This window comes from Pleurodeles waltl, chromosome 7 (genome assembly GCF_031143425.1).
Source record: "Pleurodeles waltl isolate 20211129_DDA chromosome 7, aPleWal1.hap1.20221129, whole genome shotgun sequence".
NCBI lineage: Eukaryota > Metazoa > Chordata > Amphibia > Caudata > Salamandridae > Pleurodeles > Pleurodeles waltl.
Window position 1 is genome coordinate 564838388 of NC_090446.1, and position 18359 is coordinate 564856746.

The 18359-nt window shown below is 42.6% G+C and overlaps 1 protein-coding gene across 1 annotated transcript in view; it reads right to left on the reverse strand.

The window, feature by feature from the left end:
• The window catches only part of LOC138304351 (ras-related protein Rab-35-like), a 98843-nt gene that overhangs the window by 43560 nt on the left and 36924 nt on the right, over nucleotides 1-18359 (reverse strand). The window contains exon 2 of the mRNA XM_069244327.1: nucleotides 14748-14798. Within this exon, the coding sequence (XP_069100428.1) occupies nucleotides 14748-14798 (51 nt within the window). The remainder of the gene's footprint in view (nucleotides 1-14747; nucleotides 14799-18359) is intronic.

The following is an 18359-nucleotide window of genomic DNA, read 5'->3' on the forward strand; positions in this document are numbered from 1 at the left end:
CCTTATTAATTTGTGTTAAAAATGACAAAACAGAGAAAAAGTACTGCAATTTAGTGCCCGGAATTAGACAGCATGTTGTCCGGGGATTACACACGCAAAAGTTTGTTAGCCTATGACCCTCGCGTGATCCAAGTCAGTGATAAAAGGGTGCCGCCGGTCTTTCAGCACTCACCATTCTGATCCACAGGCACAAATATGGTAACCAAGAGAGTACTCCTGGAGTAACGAGTCCTACAAACACTTCCAATGCAGGGCATCCACAATAGCAGTCATTTACCAAGTGAAAAGACCACTGTCAAAGACCACATGGAGGCCACCAACCCCCTCAGCCAAGAATGGCCAAATAAACCTTAATCACGATCAGCTGTTCAATCTCCTTTCAGCTTCCAAAGATATCTTGAAAAACCAGGGTGTGTTAAAGAAGGAAAAATGCTATACGTTGGCATCACCGACACCTTGTCAACAGCCAATGCACAACCTACTACTGACAAACCCCTAATTCTGACCAAAAGAATAATAATAATAAAACAGACAATGTCTGTACCCAATGGAAGAGGAGAGACCATCCAGCACATCTTTCAGGACAAGCACTTCTCCAACTCAGTGAATTTGTTTATTATTCTTGCAACAGATCACAACAAAGCAGGAGACAACACTGCATCTCTGGAAGGGATTACCAACAACACTGTATTTACAAAATATGTATTAAAAAATATTCTGATGATTTTTTTTCTTTGGGCTTTGCAGAGAGCAACATAGCACCTCAGGATGGCCTCACAGGGCTCAAGAGGAAATAAACGATGGATGTTAAGAGGAGGAAATAACAATGATCAAGTTCAGTAGACAAATGGAACATCTCCTTCATGTATGTAGATGAAGGATCCAAGGAAGGGTTTTTACATTTTTACTCCACTGGACCCACTAGGATAACAATGTTTAACCTGCAAATCAAGCAGGGGAAAAACGAAAGAGGAACTGAATCCTACTATTTGTGAAACTGATGCGGTTTAGGTAGGGAGTGGTTTTGGAGGTCTGAATAGATTTCCTTGCAATAATCCAGACACAACACTAGCTCTTCTAGGACCAGTGAGAAGAATAGTGATAAGAGGCTAGAAGGCCTTTACTGTGAGCAGAACAACCATTTTTTTAAGAGAATACTTAAACCTTTCCACAGGAGATCGATGAGGGCCCAGAGAATCTGTCATGTGAAGGGAAGAGTGGCTAGATTTGCAAGGCTGCAGAGCAAAATTTTAATTTTGCCTCAGTCATGCAGGGCCAATTATTTAGCGTCTACTGGGGTGCCCGATATAAGCTGTGTGATATGTTTGAAAGCTTAAAAGATTTTCTTTCTAGTTTGAAATGGACTTGATCGCCATTGGCATACACATGGTGTTCAATTTTCTGAGAACCATGGATTCGGGTGAGTGGAGTCTACATCAATGTGTAAGTTGAAGATTAAGGTAAAAAGAGTGGAGCCATCGAGTATCCTGCAAGTGATGCTGGTAGAAAAAAAAACAATTTCTGTTTTCTCTGAAATGTCCCCAAGCAAAATGTTTAAAGGAAATATCCCTCAGTAGCTTCAGAAAATTCTTCTAAACTCTGTCATCCACTTCTAACCTTTGTAATTTAGTTAACTGACATGATTCATCCCCAGATTCAGACCAACCCTGTACTAATAGTACTTAAAACAGTGACTTCGTTATCCATGCGTTAGCTGGTGCTGTAGTACTTACTGTGATCTTATATGCTCCAACCAGAGGTCGGGAGCATTATCCTTTCTTGCCTTGGGTTCTCACTGCACACTTGCTATGACTCGGACTCAAAAGTTCTGTGGCATACAACATAGAGGACTGTGACATTCTCCTGAAACACCTTGAAATATGGGTGATGTTGACAAGTCTAGGCCTGTAGTGGATCCAGAGGATCTTTTAATAACCATCACCCATTGACCCTCCAACCCACCCTAAAAAAGAAGAAGAAAAGGCAATATATATTTTTACTTTTTAGTTAAAATGATCTAGTGCTTCATTCTGCAAAACTGCTCTTCACTTCTTACATGGAAGCTGGGCACAGACAATCAGGCAGTATCAACCACAGTTCCAAACGTATGCGGATTATGCTCAGATTCCCTTTCAGCCAGACAGGACCACCAGGACTAGACCAAATTCTTAAAGTGACCCACGCATATCATCTTGTTGCTGAGTAAGAGTTACAACTGTGGGTCCAAACGCCCAGATAATAAAATGTAAAGTGCACAAGGGACTGGTCACTGATCCTGTATGGTGTGAGGAAAGGCAAATGGTTCAACAAAAATAAAAAAGGGGCTAGGCCCTATATATCCTCAAGAAAAATCGATCGTACTTTGGGGCAGCTTTAGACTGACAAAGCAAGCCAAATAAAGTAAGACAAAACTACAGGGCTTTAAGCTCTGGAATGCCTTGGAACACCTCTGCAGGACTATGCCAAGTTTTCCCACTTTTAGGAAGGGTTCAGGGACGACATCAATAAGGAACCCCCAAGCTTACAAGCTGCTGTTGAAGACAAAACCTCCTTCCGCCTAAATCCCAGGAGGCTGGGTTCATCCACTGCAACATTTCATTGAAACCATTGTGGTAAGGACAACACCATGGACTCCGCGTCAGAATATCTTTGCTGAAAATGCCCTAAACATTGTTTACAAAAACATAGTCCCAATGTGTGTAGAGTTTACATTTTTAACCACTAGGACACAATATTTGTCTGCCAAACTATAATTAAATCTATGAAATTCTAGTACCGTGCCACGCCCAGATTCGAGCCATCCTGAGGTGCTATGTTGCTCTCTGCAAAACCCAGACACAGGACTAAGGGTATATATACCGATAGACAACTGCCCTCTTTACCCGTACACTAATTAATCAGGTTATGCCTTTGCTAAATGGGCTTCCCAATCATATATGCACTTCGGAGACCCCACTGCTCTCTAGCGGGACCACTCCCTCATCCTCCCCTCATCCTAGATTGTAGCTACGAGACATTGGCCACTGTACTCACTCTAACCTCTGGAGTGAATCTTGGTGTAAACCAGTATTGTCTCAAGAGTCAATGTAACAGGAAGATACTGTCGCCAGTCCTGGGACTGTTTACAAAATGCTGTTTTCACGCGTAATAGTGCATAATCAGTTGCAAAGCTCTAAAGCCAGGAACTTGATAACCAAGTGTGGCTCACCATCACACAAATTTGTTAAACACCAATGGTGTGAGCGACATCTCAGGCATTTTAATTTCTCTTATTAAAGACAGGATGTTCTTTCCTTTGCTGTATAATGAGATCATACCATAATTTAGCTCAGAGAATTATAAAATATTGCCCTGCCCTTGCAACTTGATTAAATACTTAAAGATGTATCCGTTGGTAACAGCTTATTGCAGATAGCCCAGTGAACAGACTGGGCCAAAATCATGCACCATTGCCAAGATTTGCATATGAGACATTTGAGATAGTTTTAGCTATCTTGTCAGACTACTGTTTTTCCAAAAAATACATAACAAACATACGCACAGAGGTCTAGGGTCAGTGTTAAGTTAAGCTGTGAATCACATTTGGCTGCCAACCACCATAGCATACGTCAACTCACTTTGATGGCTTTCTTTACAATGAGTACCTGCACACTGCCTACGCATATCATTTCCATCTGCCCAAAAATAGTTTCTTCCTCTTCAGCAACAAAGCTGGTTCAAAATGATGATGAATGATGACAGCAACTTGTATCACAAGCAACTACACCAGGGAGTGTCCCTACACTTCGCTCGAGGTCGCAGAGTGGAATATGTAAGATTGTAAAGACCTCATGAAAAGTAAAGTTTTCAACTTTATGAACACTGAAACAGTGCCCACTGCACAATGCTCGAGAGGGAGCTTATTCCATGGCACTGGGCCTAAGAAGGAGAGGGATAGTCCCCCCTGGCTCTAGAGTGGCAAATGCTGGGGAATCGTAGCAAGAAGGTTGTTAGCCAATTGCAAATTTCTCGAGGCGGCGTAGAAGTTAAGCCTAGCTCTGAGCGTCTGCCTAGTAGAGTGCCCCATGAACCACTACTAATGCCTTAAACAAGATTAATTTTTAGGGGCGAGCGCAAAACGCTCCATCTCTCTTCTAATATCTTTTTTGGGGGGGTTTAACCACGCCCATGTTACGTGAGTCACTTTCATTGGTTCCTGGGCTTGCCTTTTAAAATCTGCTTGTTTTCATTCATGAAAGGCATTCATACGTCATGCCTTTTCCGGTGTTTAGCCCTCCTCGAGAGCACTGGTAAACAACTGGAAACATACAAGCCTCCATGTTTTCCGTCTGGTTTCTAAACTACTTTTTCACTTTATTTCGCAGCGCGATCTCGCTGCTTTATACACAGTGCTATCGCGTTAGGGTTTTTTTTCTTCATTTAATGTGGCAAGAAAAGTCCGGTTAGGTGTTTACAACGCTAATAGCTCTAAATCGACGTAGTGCAAGACCCGTTGCATTGCAATTGCTTGTCTTACTGGGAGTCAGTGGAGGGCGTAGGTGCAGGGCCATATGCGTTCTTGAAAGTAGGTTCAGAAGAAGGCTGGTGCGCATTCCGGACCACCTGAAGTCAGTCAAGTGAGCGTTCAGGAAGTCCAATGTAGAGCAAGTTACAGTAACGGAGTCTTGAGATTATCAGCGCCTGGATGACCGTTTTTCTTGCTGGAAATGATACCGCAGGAACCTTTTTAGAGAGTGCAGTATTCCGAGCATGTGCGGACCACGGGTTTAATTTGTGGTTTGAACGACAGACAATTATCGAATTTGACCCCTAAATTCTTGTCTGTACTTCCCCTCAGGGCCTGGAGGAGGGGCATTTTCAGGATAAAAGTTCTTCCAGAGTTCAGGGGCAGTACTGCCGAAGAATACAACTTCGGTTTGTCTGCCCTTTTTATTTATTAATATTTATATAACTGCTATTTCATTTGCCTTCACTTCTGAAGGTTAGAGGATTTTTTCGGTCATTTTTAAAAGTCTATGTACGTGACATTGTAGCTGCCTGCAATTGTAGTGTCCCTTCACGAATAACATGCATGGAACAACTAAAAGGCTTCGTATTTAAAACAAATTTACTATTAAAACGGCCACAGCAGTCAAAAGTGGAAATGTCAAACTTTGCATGCATACTGAAGCTACATTAAGGTGACTTTTTCTGGTTACTTTTGTGGCATATGTTTGCAATTAAAAAAAGTTAAGAAAAAAAACACACACACACACAGAATTAACCAACGGTCCACAGCCAGACCTTTGGACTTTGCCAATTAGTGCTCCCATTAGTAGTTACAATATCCCTAAACAGCGTGATTTACACAAAGTTTAAATAACAGGTCTGTGCATAGGCACTTCAGCCACATGTGTGGCTGCAGAGTTCTGCAGTTTCTGCAGCCTGTGGACCCACTCAACTCAGTTCCGATGTCATCTGGAGCACGGATTTCAAAGTCCATCCGGCATTCAGGTCTCACATGAGATTTAGTGTTGGTTCAGAGGCTGCAAAGTCTTGTTCATAATTGCCAGAGATGGAAAATAATTGTCGGAACAACTATGACTTACTGCTTCTCTTCTGATCATCGGATCGTGCAATGGTCGGCGACAGACGTCACAGAAATGGGACAGTGGAGATGGCGGTGACACTACACACGCTGAGCTCACACTTCCTCTCGTGTTACGGTCTGAATGAAAGAACCGGCTTAAACCTCCACGCGACCCCCACAGTAGTAATCAACCGGCAGCAGTATTCCCAAGGTGGGACTGGGACAGAAAATAGGTACCGGCCCCGAAATAAAAGTTGCTCTGTTTGTAAAACAACAAAACAAGAGGCCTACGTTTGCAAGTTGTAGCAGCTTTGAACTTGGAAAGATACGCTGTATAAGGTTTTTTTGCAATGTGTGGAAAGGAAGACTGCATAGAATTGAGCATACAGCAGTTTTTTTTATTGTATTGGAAATCAACGGGACAAATCGAGCACAAAACAGGCCCACAAACAGCCAAATAAACGGCCCACACATGGACATATCGGCCCTTCCTTATATACAAGCAAAGCTCCTTTTTTTAGGTCTACAAGCCACTTTAGCTTTCTCTAATAAAACCTATGATTTCAAACACGACGAATATATCGAGAGAGGGCTTTGGGTTAGCCCCTGGCCCATGATTGGATGAATCTGTTGTATTTCTCAGTAGTCTGCTCTAGATTTGATGGCTTTACTCTATTCTTGCTTTTCTCTCACTAAAGCACACTTGCAGTGTTCTGACTGGATGCGTGGTAGCTTTCTACTGAATACTTGATAGAATTCACTTTCATTTTGCTCTGAGCACTCTATGGGAGTGCATGCATTTCTTGGCTGTCTCATTTTAATGGGCGAGCGCAAAGCTCTCCGTCCCATTCTGTAATCGCTCTTTGGGCTAACAACCACGCCCATGTCACGTCAGTCACTTACATTGGTTCGTGGGCTTGCCTTTTAAAATCCGCTTGATTTCATTTGTGAAAGGCATGCATACGTCATGCCTTTTCCAGAGTTTAGCCCTCCTCGAGAGCACCGGTAAACTACTAAAAACATACGAGGCTCGATGTTTTCAGCATGGTGTCCGGACTACTTTGTTTATTTTCCACACAGCGCAATCGCACTGCATTTTATATAGTGCGATTGCGCTGCGTTTTTTTTTTTCTTTACAACGCTAATAGCTCTAACTCGAGCAAATGCGAGACCCGTTGCACTGAAAATGCTTGTTTCATTTTCTCCCCACTCCCTGCTTCTTGATACTCCCTGCTCCACTCCCCATGTTTTTGTTTTTTTTAACAGTTTCCTTTAAACTTTATTTTTTTATGAGGATCCAGCAGCTGCACAGTGTCAGCTGGCTGCTCACTTGTGTTTTTTGGGCTGTGCACACACCTTTTCAAAATATGTTTTCATTTATCCTGTTACAATTCTAACACGCAGATAGGAATTCCACACCCCTGATCTATGTTTTATCCCAATAGTCAAGATCATATTGGTTAGGAGCAAAGCAGAGCTTAATTTGAGCCAGTGGTTTTAGGTGCAGGGTAGAGGCACTTATTTTTGAGGGTCGGCACTTATTTTTCTGCCTCAAGCATTTACTGTGAGTAAAAGACATATGGGAAAGACAGAGGAGGAGAGAAACGAAAAAACGTCACAAAGGGGGAAGACGGAAGCTGCAAGAGTGAGCTGAAGAGACAGGGAATGGCTGTACATGGATTAAAGAGGCCCGAGATGGCTTGAGGCTTACCGGTGCCTCAGTACTCTGTGCTCGCACATTTAATTGCAGCAGCAACGTGTTTCAGAGGAGAGCTTTGGGCACCGGCACATTTTTATTGACAAATTAAGCACCGGGGCAAAGGCAGAAAATTTTCAGGCTCACGGACAAGTGGGCCGAAACCCATGAAGCACAACACCTTTTTCTGTCAGTTTTCAGAACGGTTTCTTGGAATTATTTTCTGCCACTAAAGTAAGAATTTATTTATATCTATAAATGGTTCAACAATGTACATATGATTCATTAATGCAAAATATTTACTATTAGGGCTTCCACTGTAAGTAAATGCTGAGAGCCGCGAGCTCAGCTTCCATTACTGACAGTGATTCCAGTACAAAAAGGTATGCAAATGTTTGTAAATTTAACAATTTAAAGCAGCTGATAATGCTCCATGATTATATGGAAAAGCCCAAAAGCCAGATTGGTGATGTTTTGTTTTCAAAATAAAATATACACACAAAAAAATGCAAATTGATAAAAGCTTTTTGTTAACCTATCTTGCAATTTTAGATACCATTTTTTTCTGAGGAATTTTATATTAAAATGTTTTTGCTGTATACCAAAATGTTTGTTAAAAAAGGAAGAATCATGGAAGAAGGTTAAGGGCCAATGTTTAAGTAAGATATTAAAGTGCACCTGCAGGTATTGGTACAGATTTACAACTTTCAGGAGTTCACAACAGTATTCCTAGAACCCCCCATGAAACTTTTATGAATTCCCTTTTCAAATCTACATGGTCATAGATTTGATTCCTGATGGGGCCATTCAGACTTTCATCTTGCCGGGATCAATAAAATGAGCATCAATGAGTTGGATAACAAAAAACATATGTTATTTCAGCATGAAGAGACCCCTTTGGTGTCATATTCATTTATACAAAAGTCTGCTGACTGATTGCAAATTAACTTTTTCTACAAACCTTTTTTTATCCCCATCCTGGAAAAAGTTCTACTCCTGGCCTTTACACAAATATACTTTCAACCTTTTCTAGCGTGGGAAGAGATCAGCAGTGACTTGTTGAATACACTTGACATGCAAGTTAGTGCCCAAATTCACAGAGCACTCCAACCGTAGAACTAACAATTGACACCTACTTCTAGAACCTGTACATAGGTTTTTGGAAACGTGGGCAAATCAGAGACTTGCCAGAATCCAAACCCTGAGATAACATGAGAGGCGTCCATAATTTACCACCTAACTGCATGGTACCAAAAAGGGATAAGTGGATTTCTGTACAGGGCAAGTGGATTTCTGAAGCATCGTGTCCATTGGGCAAGTATATATTTTATAAAACTAACCCTTATGAATGTTAGAATTCGAAATCTAAATTGTTCATGATGTAAGCATGGGTCACAACACAAGCACAACTTCTTGGTGACACATGTGCACACTGACAGCCATCTTGGCATGTACTTTTTTTTTTTATTAGAAAACCTACTAACAGATTGCTAACTATGCACACGCATGCTTCTTTATGCAACCGTGCCACTGCCAAAAGGATTGGCAAAGCCAACTCCTTTCTTAAGTACACTACTTTCAATAAGGCAGAAATCATAGTTGACACCCTCCAACTAAATAACTATGTCTAAGGGGTTCTTGCGATATTCAGTAATGATAGGACCCCGGCCTGTTTTGAATTCAACAGAATTGTCCCCTGGTAAAGTCACCCTAGATTACTAAATGCAATAAGATGTCTTGCCAATGGTAGTTTGTATGCTGTACGCATGCCTATACATCACACAATAATATTAAATACAGTGCAAAGGGTCCAGTCTATTTTTATTTTATTTTTTAGGACCTCTTCCTCTGCTGCATTACACCGTTTATCCCTGATGTTACATGCAACTTTAATCTACGGAATTGCATCTTCGTCACAATCCAGTGCTTGCTCAACTTTTCCCAGTTCTATAAAGGTACTAAGCTCAGGAGTTAATTGGGCTCCAGTGCTCAGACCGCGGACTACTGAGGCACTTTTACTGGAAATAACTCATTGATAGTTCACAAATATACACAGGCTTTGCAAATCCACTGAGCTACTGAAATCTGCACATTTGGGTATCCCAGAAAATAGTTGGTGGTGGCATCCATAGGTCTGGTGAACTGGTTTCCCTTTGATGAATTTCTTTCCCAGATCAACCATTAAAAAAATATACTGCTGCTACAATGAAAACCACCAATTCCTACAAGGGGTTAAGTGACAGTAAAGTGACAATGTAAGAAATGCAGCACCTATAGTAACAACGTATATAATTAGGGGACTCACAATACAAACTGAATATGTATTATAAACAGGAAAATACTAGGGAATACAATAAGACGCTTTCAATGGACACTGGTCCTGTCCCATCATCTTGATGAACTAGATTTATGACTTTGCCTGTTGCATTGCCTACTGGATGTCATTGAGTGACGCTACTTGACACCGGAAGGCTTTCCTGGCCCACTGACCAATGGTTGTCCAGTATAGAAAATTCCCAACAATGCTCCTGCGTCGTTCCCTGGCCCCTACCAATCCTTGTACTACATGCAAATGGATCACTGATTTTTGCAAAAGGTACGCTGGTCATGATAATCCGTGCATTGATCTCGTAATTTCGGAATTCTCCTGGAAGTCTCCCAAAGCATGGCTTTTAAGTTCTCAAGAATAACCCAACAGCCACTGTGTCACTCTAGTCTTCATTGTAGGTGGACCACACAGCAGCCCAGTGGAAAGCCATAGTTTTCACCCAATCAAGCAATGTCTACTCATTGCTGTGCTGGCTTGCTGCCCGAGACATGGGTTGCTGGCTATTACTGCAGGAAGGCTCACCTAAACTGGCATTAGACGTTTAACACTCCCATGCATTTCTCACGGGACTCGTAGCCAATGTTATTGCACAAACACAAAGTGTGGACCTCACTTTAAGGATAAGTCAGAAGGTGGTCATTTTTTTTCTGTTTGACCAGCGTCTCTGACTCATTTGCAACAGTTGCTTTACTGCCCTATGTATGTCAGAACACTAATAGACCAGACCGTTGCTCTGCCTCAACTTCGAGTTAGAAGGTACAAACATTAGTCAAGGTACTCAGTAACCATTCTTGCAAATCAATGACCTAGCCACCACAGCAATGGACAAATAAGTGATATGTTAAGTTTGTGCTGTGAGCATCGTGACCAGATAAGACAGCGAGAGAGCCTTCTATTTAATCTCCATAAGCTTCCGTCGTAGTGTATGCTACAGGAATCCGGATTAGAAAAGGCTACAGTCAACAGCATAGATATGATTTATTCTGTAAGGAGACAGCCACTCGAAGCAATTTCACCATGGTGGTTGGAAAAGACTATGAAAAGCCCGGGGCCACCACCATCGAGGCAGTGTGAAAAGCACTGGACAATACTTATGCATGAAAAATATCCATCAATTTGTGATTCAGAGGACGAGAACAATCATTGGACAAAACATTAAAGTAAAAAAGATGATAATCTGGATTCATAAGCCGTATTTAATGGGGAAAAAAGGAACAGCACCCCAAAGGGTAGAAGGGCGGGAGGAGTCGGTGCAGAAGGAGGTAACTATAGAAAGATGTTGGAAAAACTAGTTAGTGAAGGCCACAAGTTGGCAGAATCTCTGTATTTAATGATTTTAGAAATTATGTTCACTTTTTACATAAAGGCAACATAGACTCGGTTTTCTATGACAGAATCAGGGGCAGCATATCAGATATATTTGTATTGCTTCCATTCCAAAAGCGGATATCCGAAAAAATGAGGAGATTGAAGTGACAGGGGTTTAAACTAGTCAACAGTTCCACAGTGTGCTTTGCGGCCTGTCCAGCAATGAGGTTAAGTGCGAGGGTTGCGGACGATCTTCCCAGTGCTTCAGTAAATGAGGAGGTCACTCCAATATTGTTCATAGGTGAGGGAAGTGCGGCTGGGTAAAGAAGCATAAACAAGAAAAGTCCGGTGTAACGAAATATTGGTATTTAACCCCGGTTGGAAAAAGTCACTCCACAAAGCTCCCAACAGGTCAAAGCAATGCATGAGCTTATCTACTAGTGCCAATGACAAGAGGTTCCCGAATGCAGGAGGCAAACCTGGCACTGGTCCCGGCAAGTCCCTGGCAGGCTTGCCTAAGATGTGCATTTGGAGCGCCAGCCAAGCAGAGTCGGGAAGAAAGGCTACAAAGCAATCCTCAGGATGAAAATTCGAGAGAGATTATAACTACAAAGAATCAAAAACCACAACTGAACACACTGAGAAAAATACCTGTACTCCCCGGGTATGCTGGGTGACACCTGATTAGTGTCACTATGAGAAAATGTTAGTTGGTCGGGGTGCGGTAAAGAGACAGCTCGTCAATTTTCAAAAGAAAAGTGGGTCTCGCAATGTTTCAGTGAGGAGAGAGCAACAAGTGTGGAAGAGGTGGCCCTCGGGGAGGTTTCCATGGTCATGCGAGTAGTGAGAGCGTGTGGGGTCGGCGCAGCAGCGGCTTCCTGTAGTTAACAGATTGTAAGGCGGCAGACCTGTTTGTGCTTGTGATCCAGGACTAGACAGAGAGGTGTACAGATATTGATCTGTTTGCAGGAGCAGAAGTAATTCGCCATCTCTACTATTACTAACAATGCAGCCCATTGGTCGAGGAAGAGAGGATAGTCTCTTGTACCATGGGAATGGTAGGCTACGTTACAGTACTGACTGCTAGCACCTCACTACGGGAGGCCAGGAGAAAGAACATGTGGATAGATGTGGCCATAAGGTCCACGAGAGGGAGAGGTAGAGAACGGATGTTGGTAGAGGCTAAGTGAGCCCTTAATGGGTTGTGAGTTCCCCAGGGTTCTCCTTTTGTTCCTCTCTTTCCTTAATTTGGTGCATTCCACCGGTCACTGAGGATATTGTTGGTGGAAGACGACATCTGAGACAGCTGATGTCTGTATGGACATGTGGCTGTTGAAGGGTCCAAGGGAGAAAGATAGAAAATGGTAAGGGCCCTTGTGGCGAGTTCCTAGGTTTTAGGATTAATAAGGTGCATGTTGGCAACAGGACAGAGGGAAAGACAGGGCAACTGTTGCAGTGCAGGAGTATAGTGGAAGGGTTTTAGAGTGAGGTGAGGGAGAATGGATTAGCCAAACGTCTGCTTTGGGCTGGTTTAACCCCACTAAAGGAGATTTAAAATTGGGGGTAACGGGCAACCGGTTGTGGAGAACAAATGTGATGAAGTAAGTGCGGTGCAGGAGAATATGGATGAAAGCTTTAAAAAAGTAAAATGAAATAAAGCAGCCAATGAACAAATGGTTGTTCTAATGCCATCATTTATGCGTGGCGGAAGGTAGACTCAGTTGTTCATGAAAACAGTGCGTTTCTCGCCTCTAAGGGCAAAGGATGTCGACAGTGAGTCAGGGATTACGAGACTTTATTTTATTAGCGTACACCCTCACATTAGTATTATCTCAGTGCCCATTGGTGGTCTGGGGTACCAACTTTCAATTATTTCTATAGATATTAGCAAGAGAGTTTATTTTCAAGGCAATTATCTATTTACAGTGTTTTCCCATGTGTAGATGGTTAATTATAGATTTTAGGGCAGATTTATAGGGACTGACAGTAGAGAAGGATTAGCCTCATTCCTTTGCTGAGACCCACGCTTGAGAGTACGGGGACCCAGCAAGCTGAAATAAGAGTATGCCTAGAAGTACTATGAAAATGAGCATGCAGAATGTCCAAGGATACTGAAGATAAGGTCCAGCAAGTTGGCAATAAGTTAGTACGTATTGGGAATGGCAGTGAACCGACAAGCACAAGAAGGGGGTGACCAGAAGAAGGCAGCATATAGAACTGCTAGCGTAGGATTTATTTTTCAGTGGCCACAGGAAACAAGGGTTGTTGGGTTGTCAGTGGGCTTGGAGTTGAGACAGGGAAACAGACGAGAGAGAGGGGGACTGGTAGACACAAATGGATGGGTCACTTAGTGACCCAGTGGAAACAGCGGTCCCTTGGCGGTCAGACTGCCAGAGTCGTAATGTGGCGGTCTGACCGCTACCGCCAGACTCATAATTAGGCCCTTAGTCTGTTCGAATGCAGATCAGCCCATTTCCGCCACTAGCTTTCTTGCACTGCAAGCATTTTTACCCAAACACATGTTCATATAGGTCTAAAAAAAAAATTGCACTTCGGTGGCAGAGAAGGGGAGCCAATACTTTGCCAATGCTTTCTCTCTCCATTCTCTATCCTTTCCTATTTTTTGTCCTCCTTGTGTGTTTGAATTACTGTACTCTGAAATATTAGATTAAAGTCAAAAGTACTCTTTCTTTGCACAAATAAAAATCTACGGGCCAGATGTATCAAAGATTTTTGCATTTGCAAACGGGGCAAACATCCGTTTGCGAATGCAAAAATGCCTTTCAGTATGTATGAAAGACATTCGCTATGCAATTTTAAGGAATCACTAAAATAGCGATTCCTTAAAATTACGACCCTGTTTACAGAATCGCAAATTGCAATTCTCTAAATAAGAAATCGTACATAAGGAATCCTTATTTGCGATTTCTTAAGCACATGTATCAAGCTTTTCCTTAATGCGAATTGGGCATTAAGGAATCATAATTATCACCAAATACAATTTGGTGGTAACCATGTGCAAATTTTATAAAATGCATTTTTAAAATTGACATGTAAGCACACAAGCCCTTTTGGCATGTGTGCGCCTTACATGTCCTAAAATAATTTTAAGGGGGTGCAGCAGAGGGGGTCTTAGGCCCCCAGCACCCTGGGGTTTGCATTTCCGAAATTGCGAATTCCAGTTAGGAATTTGCAATTTGGGAAATGCAAAAAATTTGCAAATATGGGCCTACAGGCCCATAGGTGGGAATGGGGTCAGAATCGCTATTTGTGATTCGGTAATAGCATTTGCAATTTTTATGAAATCGCTATTACCAAATCGCATATTTGATGCATACCTTTTTGCGACTCTGAAAGAGCAATTTCTTAAAAATCGCTTTTTGAGAATCGCAAAATGGATTCTTGATACATCTGGCCCTACACTTCCTGTGATGCGTATCAAAACTAAAACGGGTAAGAAATAGTTCTTTTTTGTTTGAATTTAAAATGTGTATTAGAAGCAAACGTTTTAAATAGCATCATTTTTTTCTTTTTATATTTGACGACACATGCCTGCAATGGAAAAATAAAAATTAATAACTGCACTAGATTGCTAAAGTGAAAATGAGGCTGGCTTTGCTAATGCTTATTAAAATAGTGATTAAAGCTGGAAAGAGACCGCTTTTGAAGGCACCAACTTTTGACAAGTGAGGAATAGAGATATGTAGGCTCTTCGCCAAGGCTTATCCGCCCACTGTTTCCTCATTTTATGGCACCGACGCTGTGTTTTTTGTACAACTTTTCAAAAATAATTTGGCGTGGAAGTCAGTAATTTACTGAAGAGGAAATGCCGAGGGCGCACTTACCGGAGAAGGTGTTATCAGCGAACCGAAGCAACAGACTGCTCTTCCCGACACCTAGATGAGAAAATAACAGTATTAAACAAGGTCAAGCAGAACACAATACACCGAGTGTGCGATGAAAAATAGCGACACACAGCTGAAGAATCTACGGAGCGAGCGTTAAAGTACTGCAGCAAACACACAATGAAAATTGCAATAGTGAAAACTAATAACTGTTCCGCACACCAGAGTGCAGATTAGAGACGAATCTCAAAACAGAGCTAAAATGCAAACAATTACCCCACACTGCAAAAGACTGAGGTTTTAACCCCTTCGCTGCTAGGCCTTTTTTTTGGCTATTTGGGGCAGTTCGCACTTAGGCCCTCATAACATTTTGTCCACATAAACTACCCACGCCAAATTTGCATACTTTTTTACCAACATCCAAGGGATTCTAGAGGTACCCAGAGTTTATGGGTTCCCCTGAAGGAGACCAAGAAAGTAGCCAAAATACAGCAACATATTTGTTTTCTTTAAAAAAAAAGAAAAATCGGGAAAAAGGGCTGCAGGAGAAGACTTGTGTTTTTTACCCTGAAAATGGCATCAACAAAGGGTTTGCAGTGCTAAAATCACCAACCACCCAGCTTTCTGGAACAGGCAGACTTGAATCAGAAAACCAACCTTTTCAACACAATTTTGACATTTTACTGGGACATACCCCATTTTTAGCCTCCTTCAAGTTAGTGACAGAAATGAGTGTGAAACCAATGCTGGATCCTGGAAAGCTAAACATCTCTGAAAAGTAGACACAATTCTGAATTCAACAAGGGGTCACTTGTGTAGATTCTACAAGGTTTTCCTACAGAAAATAACAGCTGAAATAAAAAGATTTAGAAATTCATGTGAAAAAACAGGCATTTCTCACCACGCTTTACTCCAACCTTTTCCTGCGGTCAATTTTTTTTAAAGCAATATACTGTTACATCTGCTGGACTCTTCTGGTTGCGGGGATATATAGGGCTTGTAGGTTCCTCAAAAACCCTAGGTACCCAGAGCCAGTAAATGAGATGCACCTTGCAATGGGTTTTCATTGAATACCGGGAATACAGCAATTCATTAGGTGAAATATAAAGAGTGAAAAATAGGTGGTTATTTGCACATGAATTCCAGGGTCCCCATACTAGCATGTGAATTACAGGGCATTTCTCAAATAGACATCTTTTTTTACACACCGTATTACATTTGGAAGGAAAAAGTGCAGAGAAACACAAGGGGCAATAACACTGTTCTGCCATTCTGTGTTCCCTGAAGTCTCCCGATAAAAATGGTACCTCACTTGCGTGGGTAGGCCTAATGCCTGCAACAGGAAACGCAACAAGGACACATCACATTTTTACATTGAAAACTGAGGTGTTTTTTGGAAAGTGCCTAGCTGTGGATTTTGATCTCTAGCTCAGCTGGCACCTAGGAAAACCTACCAAACCTGTGTATTTTTAAAAACTAGACACCTAGGGGAATCCAACATGGGGTGACTTGTGGGGCACTCGCCTGGTTCTGGTATCCGGAATCCTTTGCAAACCTCAAAATTTGGCCAAAACAAAAAAAACACACTTTTTCCCCTCACATTTCGGTGACAGAAAGTTCTGGAATCCAAGAGGAGCCACAAATTTCCTTCCACCCAGCGTTCCTCCAAGTCTCCCGATAAAAATGCAGGAGAGGAATTGCGGGGAAGGGGGGTATGCGGCTCCTGCATTTTTGGTCCTGGGCTCAGCAGCCATATAGGGAAACCTACCAAACCCAAACATTTCTGAAAACTAGACACCCGAGGGAACCCAGGGAGGTATGACTTACGCAGGTACCCCAGTGTTCTCTTACCCAGAATCCTCACCAAACCTCAAATTTAGCTTAAAATACAAAAAACACATTTTTTCCACATATCTGTGTGGGATCACAGCATTTGGGACAAATTTCCTACCACCCAACGTTCCTCTCAGTATCCCAGTAAAAATGATACCTCACTTGTGTAGGTGAGCCAAGTGCCTGTTACAGGGAAGAGCCGAAAACTTGTTGAAATTGAGGGGGAACCAAAGAGGGTCCAAAAAGGCAATTTGAAAAAAACACATTTTTAGGCTGACAAGTGGGGCAGAATTTTTATTGGTATAGATGCGACAATGCTGGTTGGTAGGAATTTTGTGAATTCCTCCAGATTCCGGAAGGTTCCACCACAAAAATGTGGGAAAAATTTGTGATTTCTAGCAAAGATGGAGGGTTGCAGGGCATTGTGGGTAAGGAAATGGTGTGGGGTGCATGTGAAGCACACCACCCTGGACTCACCCAGATGTTTAGTTTTCAGATGCGTCTAGGTCTTGTGGATTTTTCTACATGGCAGTGTCCCAAAGTCTAAAAAGTGAAGCCCTCATCATTCAAAGTGGGACAACTTTGAGAGTTAGACAAGCTCTCATCGCCCAAAATAATCAAATGTCCACTTGCTTGCCATGGGATAAGAGGTTTTAGTGTGCCGGGGAGAGCTGAAAGACTGTCACCCACTTCAGTTGGGGTGGGGGCATAACCATGCCCATATTGGTTGGTAGACACCACCCCCTATATATATATATTTTTTTTTAATTCCCTGGCAGCTAGTAGGCTTTCTGCCCCCCCACCCCACACCACACCACAGGAGTGGATCGGGGGTAATTGCCCCATCTGCCCACCGGTGAGAACAACTTTGGCCCCATTTTTTGAGGTGAGGGTATGGCCATACCCCCACCCTCTTAAAAAAAAAAAAAAACTTCCCTAGTCTCTGGTCGGCTTTCTGCCCCACTAGGGAGCAGATGGGCCTTCCAAAAATAGGCCGATCTTGGGGGAAAGAACCAAGGGGCTGCTCCGCCAAACAAAACACACACATACACACCAATTTCTGGTGCCTAAGTGGTTTCTGCCCCCACCCCCCCAGCAGATTGGCCTAATAGAAATAGGCCGATCTGCCCCCAAGGGGAGCAGAAACGGCCTAAAATAAATTTGCCCTCCCAGGGGAACGACCCTTGCGTTAGCGGTCGCTCCCCTTGCATGAAATTGGCACAAAAAAAAAAAAATCCTTGGTGCCTATTGGTTTCTGCCCCCCTTGGGGGCAGATCGGCCTAATAAAAATAGGTTGATCTACCCCTGTGGGGGCAGAAATGGCCTAAAATAAAAGTGCTCCCAGGGGAACGACAGTTGCCTAAGGGGTTACTCCCCTTGCGTGAAATTGACACAGTTGTTTCTGCCCCCCTTGGGGGGAGATTGGCCTAATAAAAATAGGTCGATCTGCCCCCAAGGGGGTAAAAATGGCCTAAAGTTAATTTTGCCCCAGGGGAGTGACCCTTGCCTAAGGGGTCGCTCTCCACATATAATTTTTCTAATTTTTTAAAATAAAATAAAAAAAGTCCCTGGTGTCTAGTGGTTTCTGCCCCCCGGGGGAAGATCAGCCAAATTATAATAGGCCGATCTGCCCCTGGGGGGGGACAGAAATATCCTAAAAATGTACCCCCCTTGGGAGCGGCCCTTGCCCAAGGGGCCGCTCACCTTATGCGTAAATACAATTAAAAAAAAAAAATCCCCTGGTGCGTAGTGGGCATTTCTGATGCCCGATCGGGATGC